At 36.5% G+C, this 12,136-nt stretch overlaps 1 protein-coding gene across 8 annotated transcripts in view; it reads right to left on the bottom strand.

Annotated features, from left to right (window-relative positions):
- Positions 1-11,273, bottom strand: part of LOC122078987 (disease resistance protein L6-like) — a 15,676-nt gene extending 4,403 nt beyond the window's left edge. For 7 of the 8 annotated variants that reach the window (XM_042645214.1, XM_042645199.1, XM_042645220.1 and 4 more), the window contains exons 1-5: positions 10,457-11,273; positions 4,817-5,912; positions 4,404-4,691; positions 2,330-4,302; positions 385-506 (exon numbers count right to left, since the gene is read on the bottom strand). In XM_042645214.1, the coding sequence (XP_042501148.1) occupies positions 385-506; positions 2,330-4,302; positions 4,404-4,691; positions 4,817-5,912; positions 10,457-11,136 (4,159 nt within the window). In that variant the 5' untranslated portion in view covers positions 11,137-11,273. The remainder of the gene's footprint in view (positions 1-384; positions 507-2,329; positions 4,303-4,403; positions 4,692-4,816; positions 5,913-10,456) is intronic. The other variant, XM_042645249.1, reaches the window with a different exon arrangement.
- Positions 11,274-12,136: the final 863 nt, after the last annotated feature.

Genomic DNA, 12,136 nt, shown 5'->3' with positions numbered 1-12,136 from the left:
AAGAGCAAAGGGCAAAAAAGAACCCAAAATTTTAACTAGTTAATGGAGCCTTAGCAACCAAAAACAGGGATTAAAAGAAAAATCAAAACTATATCACACAAACAGAGGCTACTGTAATCGAAAACAAAAACAAAAAATTCCAACTCATCATTCAAATACATATGAGAAATGGTTCTCTGTCCAGGAGCACGGTCTACTCCAGCGCTTCCTGTGTCTATCTCCTTCCTCCCATAAACAAGGGGCAGGGATGCCTTTTTATAGAGGGAGGGGAGAGATAGACATATGGGAATGCTGGCGTAGGCCACACTCCTAGACAGTTCTTTATATATATATATATATAGAGAGAGAGAGTATATATATATATATAGAGAGAGAGAGAAATACCTAGAATGAACAAAGTTCCCCTGCGGATGAGATCGCATTTATAATGACGAGAGAGAAAGAGAGGGACAAATATGCTTAGAATGAATAAAGCTCCTCTGCGGAGAAGATTAGACCTGTAATGACTGATGATTAGTTGATTAAATATTCAAGTAGAAATAAAAAATGGGTAAGAAATTACATTTGAGGTACCTAAAAACTTGAGATATTTTGGTCATTTCATTGTCATGTATTAACATATATTAACACATGACACCGTAAACGTTGGATACCTCAAATGTAGTTTTTTAAACACTAGGTACCTTAAACATGGATACCCTAAATATTAAGTATCTCAGGTGTAATTTACTGATTAAAAAATTAAAGGGAATCTCATAAAAAAGTATTTAAAGGGAAAAGTATAAATAAATCCAATTCTTATAATTTTAGTACTTTCTGTCCAACCAAAAAAAAAAAATCCACACCAGTTGTTGTGCGACATCATCAAGCATCCAATCGAAGTGGACAAGTTGAGGTAGGGCCGTAGTAGCATAAATAAAAAGCATAGAAACTTAGTAGGCTTTCTACAATCACCATAAATGTTAGTTGAGTATTAGTTTAAAGCTTAAATTTGTTGGGCACATTCTCTATATCAGTACCTAATCATATATTAAATTCCACACTAAGTGACTCTTGCACTTATCATAATGCTATGGAAACTTGTGTGAGAAGATGGGACTATCTAAAAAATAATAACCAAAATGATAGATCATGGGGATAAGTTGTATACATGGTGGGTTGTACAGTTCGAGTGAACCATCAAATTTGACATACAGCATGTCAGCATATCTAGGATTTTTTTATCTATGCAATGGTGAGATACCAAATCATCTTTCCCACATTGCAAAACTTTAAGGGTCCGTTTGATAACGTTTCTGCCGTTTTTGTTTCAAGAAACGACAGAAAAATAAATTTCCGTTTCTAGAAACAGAAACGGAATTGAAAGTGTTTGATAAATCAAGTTTCTGGAAGTCGATAGAAATCACCAAAAGAATGACCACGAGTCGTTTCTTGAATCATAAATAGGTAGAAATTTCAATTTCTATTTCTGAAAACAAGTGAAATGAAACAGTTTTATCAAACGTTTTTTGTTCCGTTTCTGCCGTTTCTGGACACAGAAACACGTTTCTTGAAACGTTATCAAACGGGCCCTAAGAGTGTGTTGAAAACTACAACAACATGTAAGAACATTCTTTTCCACTCCAAAGTTGTAGCTTGCTGATATGAAAAGAGAACAAAATTAAAGATGTGGCTTGAACCTAGTATTGGGAGCTTGTTGATGAGAAAAGAGAATAAAAAAGGACATTGGTCAACCTAGTTTTGGGACCTTTTCAACTCAATTTTTTGAAATGGAGGGAGATATTCTTGGGATATTTATATATAGCAAAGGAGTCCTAAGAATAAGAGAAGTGTGCTTATCAGTATTTTCCCAAATTTTGAAGGCAAAAGTATCTCTGGACAGACACGTTAAGATGGTTTTCTAGACCATCATGACTACTAATTGGCCACGTGGAAGGGTGATCTGATGATTTCGACAGTTGGATATGTAGGGAATGGTCTTTATTGACCATGTGTAAAATTTCATAACCCCATTCGACCATGTACCCTCCAATGTAATAGGATACCATAACCCATGTAAGTCCATGCATCCCTCTATGGTCCTTATTAAATGCTTAGTTTGGCACTTGGCAAACATGTTCTTAATTGGCCATGGGTAAAATTTCATAGCCTTAGGATTTACCTGCCAACAAAATTTTCACTTCATTCAGCTTTGCCACATGGCACAAAAGAAGTATTAAATAGTCCAGAAAAGAAAGGGACTAAATCATAAAAGCATTCACAAAAAAAAATAAATAAATAAATAAATAAAATCTGAGTTACTGCAACAGAGAGAATAAAAGGTACATACCCGATGTATCCGGTCCTGAGTGGGGTCCGACAGATACGTACACTACCATTTTCCTTACTCAATGCCTCTAAAAGCTTCAGATCTGGTAATTTTTCCAAATATGTACACCCCCTCACATCCAATAAGTTCAAAGATTTCAATCCATTAACAGCTCGAATCTCAGTTAGCTTCTTGCAGAATTTAGCACTTAACAGCTTTAACTTTTTTAGATTTGACAGATCCGGTAATCTTTCCAAGGACTTGCACCCATTAATATTCAAACTCTTTAAAAAATGCAATCTGTCAAGACCATGTATCTCAGTTAGCTTCTGGCAGTCTTCAATAGCCAGATCATGCAAGTTTTTTAAGTTTGATAGATCCGGTAATCTTTGAATGGCTACACACCCTTCTATTTTCAATTCTCGCAAGGACTCCAATCTGTCAAGACCTGGAATTTTGGTCAACTTCCGACCATGCTTAATCACTAGATCATGCAAGTTTTTAAAGTTTGATAGATCTGGTAATCTTTGAATGGCTATGCACCCTTCAATTTTCAATTCTTGCAAGGACTCCAATTTGTCAAGACCTGGAATTTCGGTCAACTTCTGACAACTCTTAATCCTTAATACCTGCAACTTCATCAATTTTGAAAGATCAGGTAAAGTTTTTAATGAACTGGCCCCACTGACTGTTAATGTTCGTAAGTATTCACAATCCTCAAGGCCCTCAATCTTGAATAAATCCGGACAGGAATTGATTCTTAGTTTCCGCAGCTGTCTAGAATCCGACAGGTCTGATATTTTTCTTAATGGTCGGCAATCGGCTATGTCCAACTCCTCAAGAGAGTCCATCCCCTTGCCATCAATATCGGATATTCGGCAGTCAGTGAGTTCTAATTTCCTTAGTTTTTTCCAGCCGGTCAGTTTTTGAAATATTTTTAATGATTTGCTGCCCCGCATGGTGAAGAACACAAGGGAGTCCAATCCCTTAATATCAACACCTTCAATTTCTTCTAGGCTGTAGCACCAATCAAGACATAATGTTTCTAAATTTCTCAAGCCTGATGTACTTGACAGTTTTTTTATTGACTCACAAGCAATAACATGTAGGCTGATCAAACTTGAGGGAAGACCTGGGATGTATTGAATAGAAGAGCAATCACTAACATGAAGGTGGGTCAAACTTGAGAAAAGACCTGAGATTTTTTTAACTGAAGGGCAATCACTAACATGAAGGTGGGTTAAACTTGAGGGAAGACCTGATATTTTTTTAACCGAAGGGCAATCACTAACATGAAGGTGGGTCAAACTTGAGGGAAGACCTGAGATTGAGATGTGTTGAATTGAAGAGCAGTGGCTAACATCAAGGCGGGTCAAACTTGAGGGAAGATCTGGGATGTGTTGAATTGAAGAACAGCCATAGACATCAAGGCAGATCAAACTCGAGGGAAGACCTGAGATGTTTCGAATTGAAGAACAGCTGCGGACATCAAGGCTGGTCAAACTCAAGGGAAGATTTGGTATGTATAGAAGCTTCAGGCATCCTCTAAAGCTCAATACCTTTAGATTTTCCAGGCTTGAAAGCATTGGGAGTGATCTTATCGACTTGCAATTAGAAGCATCAAAAATTTTTAAACTCAGAGGAAGATTTGGAAGGGAACCAAGTCTATCGCATCCACTTAAATCAAGTGTTGTCAAGGAGATCATGCGGCCCAATTCCTCAGGGAGCTTATTCAGACTTTTGCAACCCTCTAAATTGAGTTCTTCGAGGGAAGTCAACTGAAGAATTTCAATTGGGAGATCCACCAGACTTTTGCAGCCACTCATATCTAACTTGACTAAGTTCTCAAGATAACCAATGGATGCGTCGATCTCAACCAAATTTTCACAGTCTTTAAGAATCAATACCTCCAATTGTCGATTTGCTGACAGATCAGGAGTTGTAGTTAGCCGATGACAAGACGTGAGAATTAGAACTTTTAGATTTACTGCCATCTGCAAAATAAAATTAATAGAAACATAACTAATTAGTAGGAAGGATTAAAAAAATTTTATCAAAGATATTTTGAAAAAAGAAAAAAAAAATTCTTTGACACCTTGATGCAGTTCCAAACCATCCATTCTTTTGTGATATCACTATGTGATAGATCGAGAACAGCAAGTTTCCACGGATGAAAATTGGTTTGCACATATTGGTCATGGAAGCCTTTCCAACTAAGCCATCTCAATTCTGATAAAGAATGCGTGATGCTCCCTAAAAATTTTGCATGGTCAAATTGGAGTAACCTCAGTTTTGTCATTGGAACAAAACCTTTATCACTCAAACATGGGCTACTTGATCTGCTGGGGAAAGCAAGACTGAGTCCTTCAACATTACTTGTTCCCTACAAAATAAAGAACCTTAATTAAATATCAAACTAAGGTTATTGTAATAACCCAAGAAGAGGGCATCAAAGAAAAAATCCACAAACACCTCACTAAATATAACAAATATGTATTCAACACCTACCGTTTGTGTATCAAGTACATCCAAGACTTCCTCTTGAGACCATATTCGAGTACGCTTCCCTGGCTCTTTTATGCTCTCTTGGCGAACAATTTCCCTTCCAAGATCTCGAAGTAGATCATGCATCCTTAATTCACCATCTTCACTAATTGTTATTAAAGACCTTGCACAAAGAGCACGAAGTCCTACTTGAGGGAAAAAATCGCATCCATCCCATATGTGGCATGCAATTTCTTTATTCATTCCAACGAAAAAACAAGCAGCATCAAGAAAGATTTGTTGCTCCTCATCATCTAATCTATCATAACTTATTTTTAATCTTTTCATGATATCATTATTGGGAATTTTTTGCAACTTCTTTAACATGTCTTCCCATACTGATTTTTCCCTAGAGAATAAAGATGAACCTATAACTTGAAGAGCCAAGGGAAGTCCTCCAGTAGTTTCTACCATAGCTTTTGAGAAATCTAAATAATCTTCCGGAGGTTGGTCCCTTCGAAACGCATGATGGCTAAAAAGTTGAAGAGAATGATCTAAATCCATAACATTGGGCTTGTACATCTCATCTACTTCGTGAGCACATAAAACATCCTCATTTCTGCTTGTGATAATGATCTTACTTCCAATACCAAACCATTCATGGTTGCCAACTAAACACCTCACATGAGTATCTTGATCCACATCATCAAGAACAATAAGAACTTTTTTATCACGAAATCTTTGTTGGAGCACATCCATTCCATCATCCACACTGGTAATATTATGATTCTTTTGTTTCAAGATATCAAAGATAAGTTGGTTTTGCAAATGAGGAAGCCCATAGTTTTGAGCATTTTCTTGAATATTTTCAATAAAACTATATCCTTCAAAGTGATGAAAGATTGTATTGTAGACAGCCCTAGCGATCGTTGTCTTTCCAACACCACCAAGGCCATGGATCCCCACAATTTTTCTACTGCCAGATTCAATGTTTAACAGCATCAACATTTTTTCTATATGAGACTCGATTCCAACTAGGTTGTTAGAGACATTCAAGGGTCTCTTGTTCAGTTCACTCCAAACTGTTTTAACAACTACTTTTATTAACTTCCCTTCATGCCTGCAGAATTCAAATAAAAAAAGATATATATTTTGATGATGAATAATATAACATAAGGAAATGAATCATAAAATTCAACATTGAAGAAATCATACATGAATTATATGAACTAAAGTAGAGTATCAAGTCTCACTATGTATTTGCATCTTATTTTTATGTTTTTATTTTTGTAGTTATTCTCCACCAAAAATTTTCACAAGGAAGCAAATAGTGTAGCATGGATACATACCAAAACTTTAGGTAGGCATAAGCAAAGCAAGCTAAAAAAAAATGATGAGCAAAGTCTCACATTTTGTTGGCCCTTAACACCCCCCCCCTAGGGTGAAAACCTAAACCCAAATTATTCTTCCTAAAAAGGAATACATATTAAACATGACCGCAACATTCGTATTCAAAAAATTGAAAGCATAACAGGACGAAAGTGCTTTTTTTTTTCTTTCTCTAAACATGGAAGGAATTTAAAAAAAAAAAAAATTAAGTTAAAATAAATCTTAATGCAATTTTATGAAAAAAAAATTTAATTATGATAAAATAATTCAATAAAGGGACCCATACTATAATCATTTTTCCTTTTAATTTTTTTTCCCCTTTATTATGGATGGACATTAAGTGTAAATCTCACTTGAAGCCTATTATTACACAAACCTAACATAACATGGCTTTAAGCTTGCCCAATCAAGCCTAACTCAAGAAATATAGCCCATATAATGGGTAAAGCGCCTAATGAAGCATCTTACTTGGGTTTGAATCCCCTTGGCACCACCCTTGTTTCTTCCTTGGGGCTCCCACCCTCTTCGGAGTGGAAACGGCTTGTGGGGGGCCCGTAGGCGTAGGGACTATTCTCATTCCAAAGGATGAGAGGACACCCTTCATTATGACAAAAAAAAAACACACACACACATACACACATACATACATACATACACGCATACATACATACATATATATCTATATATATATATATATATACTTCTTCTAAATATAGCCCATATAGTTTTGTTTAGATGGATACACTATAGAAGGAGGGAGGGGAAACATAACAGCCAGGAGACTCGAACTCAAGACCTCATGGTGAGTGTGGGCTTAGCGCACCACAACTTCAACAACTGTGTTAGAGAATTGTTGTTCCTATATAGTTACTAGGCTTGGATTTTACTGAGTTCGACTCTATTGGGTATGAGTAACTTGTCCAAGTGTCTATATTATACTACTTCTACTCTACAAAACTCATTTAATATTAGATGTTAAGCAATAAATAATCAAATACAATTAAACCGTTAGAAAACTTATTAAACTGATAAACAAAATCTGTTGAGATGACCATATTTAGTTTTATTCTTACCTTGGTTATGTTTTATTATTTACTATTAACTGTAGTAAATCTTTTGGATAGGGAAGCTTAGTTAGCATATCTTGTAGATAGGGATGCTTAGTTAGCGTTATCCTACTTCCCTTATTTGATTTATTGCAATCTTCTTACAAATAAAAAAGACTCTATCATTACTGACAAGTCAAATCATTCTCTAAATCTTTGATTCTCAACTAAATCACTTACCAGTATATCCCAAAGATGTGCCTTTCAGAATAAACTCGTAACTCTTAGTTAAAATCACTTTCAGAACAAAGACTTAACTCTTAAATAAAATCATTAAGCTTTAAGTGTGCCATGATAAAGCTGATCAAAACGTTTTTGAGATGGAGACACCAAAGTTGGAGTTTGCAACTGTTCAACGGATGGATACAATGTAATTATAAGGGACAAGTGACCGGAGAGATGGGGTTTTAGGTTTTTAATCCCCTTAGTTTTCCCCTTTTTATATAAATAGACCATCCCACTGTTTTCATTCATCCAATCTGTCCCAATGTCCAGGACAGAATAAACAACCATTTCATTGACTGATCAACATAATGTCAAAACCAAGCAATGAAAGGGATTGTCTGAGTTGCAGTCAGCCATCCGTCCCGAATGGCATCTCGGACGTCCATTTCAAACACATGATTATAAGTGGGATGGAGATTTGGCTAAACACAAGGAGAGAGGTGCTATCAGAAAGGGGGGGGGGCAAAAACAAAAGGTGAAAGCATGGGCTTATTAGTCAGGATATAAATTAGCAATGAAGTATGGTAATTAATTATTAGGAAAAAGACGCCTAAAAGGCAGCATGGACCCTATGCCCAGACATAGAGGAGGGCAAGATGACCACCACGGCCCTCATGAAAGGCGAAAATTCCGCCGATGTTGATGGTTTTGTGCGTGCTTCCATTGGCCCCCATGCTGATGCCGGGCCACGCTGCCTTTCAAGGAATCCTCTCCCTAAATTATTACTCTTATTGTTAAGAGAAAACATTTCTTGACTGGAAGCTCAAGAAAAAATGTTTGGCCTAGTTTGTGCATCTACTTGTGCTACGTGGAGAAGTGTTGGATATCAATGGAAGGATCCAGCTTGGAAATTTTGTCAAACTTAAACAAATTCAATGACTTACCCTCCCTTGTGTGTCAATACACCCTCTTGATAATGCATTAACTCTCTTGGTAGTCTAAAATCATTTTTATACTTTATTTGTCACATAGCATTGCCTACTTTGTCCTTTCAGATTTATGTAGCGAACCCCATTAAGTTGGAATAAGGATAAGTTTGTTGTTTGTTTGTTGCTGTTTGTCACATAGCAAACTCTGTTGAACTGAAACCTAATATGTGCATAGGAAGCCTAAGCAGCTACCTATTCACAAAAATTCAACTTTATCTCATCTCATCTAGGAGCGTCAAGTTTTCAGCCCAAACCAGTCTGACCGACCGAAATGATTGGTTCAGCCCAGATTGAACCGAACTGAACCCTTATCGGATGGTTTTGGTCTAGCCTTTTTTGAAACCAGTAGAAACCTAAATCGATAAAAAATGAACTGAGTCAAATAAAAACCAAGAAATTGGGAAAAACCAGAAAATAATATATATATATATTATTTTAAATATACATATAAGGAAAAGGCTGGGCACACTAGTGCTGTGCGCAGCACTATGTCTGCCACTATCCCCTTGGGAAAGTCTTCCCTGTCCCTCCCATCCCAGCCCCCTCCCCAGTGGTTGAACCGCTAGCTCCAGGAAAGCTAGCAGTGTGGCCAACCTCTTATATATATATAATATATATATATATATATAATCAAAACAAAACCGAACCAACTTGATAAAAGCCTGTTAACCCAACCCAATATGAAGCCAAAACAGGACCAAAACCAATCCTCTACCTTTTAAGCTGGCTTTGGTTGGGCCCAGTTGAGATCGAAGACCATTTCAATCGGACCAAACTGACCGATTGACACCCCTATCCTCATCAACCACATGATAAGCATGAGTTGCAGACTAGAAATTGTTTCCTCCTTTGTGATGGGTGCAAGAAGTGTTCTTAGACCTACTGCCTAGGGATTCATCAGCTAGTTCTTCGCTAAAGATGCATTAACAATAAAACATGCTTCCCTTAATAATTTAGTGTGCCTGACTCAATGAGTAAAAAATATAAAACATCAATGAACATCAAGAAAATATAGAGAACTAAGTGCTTGTCTATAGTCTATGTTATTGGTGAGGGATCTTACCACCATGTCTTAAAGACATTGCAAAACAAGGTTATGCTGAAAATGGCATTACACATAGTACATAATAAACATGTACAAAAACTCATTTGGTCTATCTAACAGCTCAACCAGAATAAGAAAAAAATTCAGAACTTGGTAAATTTTCTTGTAATAAATTTACTAAAAAATATCAATAGGTGGAATTGACCACATTGTTAACATATGTCCATCATCCAATGGTCAAAGTACAAAATATAACAAACAATTGAGGTATATAAAACATTGATTAAAGATATTCAGTTCTCCTAGAAAACCAACATATGCAAAAGACAAATACGGAAAGAACAAAGGATTTTTTTCATGTAGACAAAAGCTTAGATAAAAATTATTAATTAAGTAAACAATTTACACATAGAAAATAATTAATTAAATGAGTAGCAAAAATCATAAATATAATTTATATGATTCTGGAATGGATACTGATCTCTGGTTATGCATCGCTCTAGGGGGTTGTCCTATTACGGCAATGGGATAGAGATCATTTGGTCACAAAGAAAGAGATGCTGTCAGAAAAGGGGAGAGAGATAGGAGTGGAAGTATGGGCTTCTTATTCAAGACATAAATTAGCAATAAAGTTCAGTAATTTCTGGTTTGTGGATCTTCTTGTTCTATGTGGAAAGGTGTTTGTTAGATATCTATGGAAGGGTCTAGATTGGCCATTGTCAAATATCATACTCAAATTCAACAAATTACCCTCCTTTGTATGTCAATGCATCCTCTTGGTAAAGCACTGACTCGCTTGGTAATCTAAAAATTTACAGAAAATTTGCTACATGGACTGTATTTGGACTTAAGGTTGGCATGTAAGCAGGGGATGTTGAGGCATACCCATTCACAAATGGTTTATGGTAGAGTAATATAGAAGAAATTAACCCTTAAATATAAGGAACCAAAACGAAAGTGTTGTACTTACGTCTTCTCCTTGATATGCCATCCATCCAATTTTCCAACCTCTTTCAGAGCATTTTTCCACTTTTGCACCGTTGTGTCGTCGAATCGCTTCTGGTGTTCCTCAAAGAACTTCTCATATACCCCGGTCTGGTTTCGCACATCCCTTGGTTCAACTTTATAGAAAATGGGAAAGACGATCTGTTTCATTGTTCTTCTGCATTCACATATCTCGAGTAACTCATTGAGGCACCACTTGCTTGAACCATAGTTCATCGAGAAGATGGGAATGGAGAATCTTGATTCCTGGATTGCAGAGACTAGATCTGGACCAATCTCTTTTCCCTTTTGGAGTTCATCATCGTCCCTGAAAGTTCTAATTCCAGAACCGACCAAGCCATTATAGAGATGATCAGCGAAATTGGTGCGAATGTCTTTACCATTAAAGCTCAAGAACACCTCATAACTCGAGCCGCCAGAAGAGTCTGAAGATGAAGACGATGCCTTAGATGACGCGACCAAGCAGAAGGACTTTGGAAGACGAATCCCTCTTTGAAGCCCTCTTTGTCTTCTAATATTCAGTTTCGAATTGCAGAACCTGATTGGTTGCCATCCGATCAAATTGGTTGATCGCAACCGCCGCCTTTCAAAAGTGAATGGTGATGATGATACGTATCCTTCAATCTTCAACGACATTGCAGCCATCAAGAACCTCTAAGTAAGGAATTGCAGAGCAGTTTTACTTAGGTTTTAGAATGAGCTCCTCAGTCAGTAATGCTTATATTTATTTTCGAAGAAAAAAATCATCAACGGTGCCTTACAGGCATCTGTTTCCCGCGACATTTCCAGTTTCCAGTTTTTTAATTGGAGTCTGAAGACTCGGGGGCAAAACAAAACACCTACTTTAGTCACCTAGCCCATTGTAATGGCCCTACATTCAAGATGATTCAAACAACCAAACTAAGAATTATTTTTTTATACTTTTTCATAATAATTTTCAAACCACCCTATGCATGGTCAAGGATCCTTAAATCTTTTCTGAGTAGATTACATGGTAGATGTAGGGAAGGGAAACCAATCCCACTAAAATAATACTTTCTTTTTAGTTTTAAAACTAGAGCAAAATGATAATTGTTACGAAGATCCAACACACCTTAATAATCTTCTTGTAAATTTCTATAAATTTAGGCTTTTTTCAATATATTTCAAGAATTCGTTTTGGGTTGAAATTTAAACGCGATGAGATGGTTGTTGCCTTGTCGGGTTGCCTTTTATCACGGAACTTTCCCATATTTGCTATTGTGATAAACCATGTCAGATTTGTGGAAACATAATTCTAAAATGATGCAAAAGATAATGAAAAAATAGAACAAATAATTCATACAGATTTACGAGGTTTGGTAAGGTTGCCTACGTCCTCGGTGAGTTGAGATCCTGTTTCACTATCATTGGAAAACTTAATGGGATTGGCTACATAAATCTGAAAAGACAAAGTAGGCAATGCTATGTGACAAATAAAGTATAAAAAAGATTTTAGACTACCAAGAGAGTTAATGCATTATCAAGAGGGTGTATTGACACACAAGGGAGGGTAAGTCATTGAATTTGTTTAAGTTTGACAAAATTTCCAAGCTGGATCCTTCCATTGATATCCAACACTTCTCCACGTAGCACAAGTAGATGCACAAACTAGGCCAAACATTTT

This window comes from Macadamia integrifolia, chromosome 1 (genome assembly GCF_013358625.1).
Source record: "Macadamia integrifolia cultivar HAES 741 chromosome 1, SCU_Mint_v3, whole genome shotgun sequence".
Lineage (NCBI taxonomy): Eukaryota > Viridiplantae > Streptophyta > Magnoliopsida > Proteales > Proteaceae > Macadamia > Macadamia integrifolia.
The sequence above is the reverse complement of the archived record's forward strand: the minus strand, read 5'-3'. Positions and strand labels throughout refer to the sequence as shown.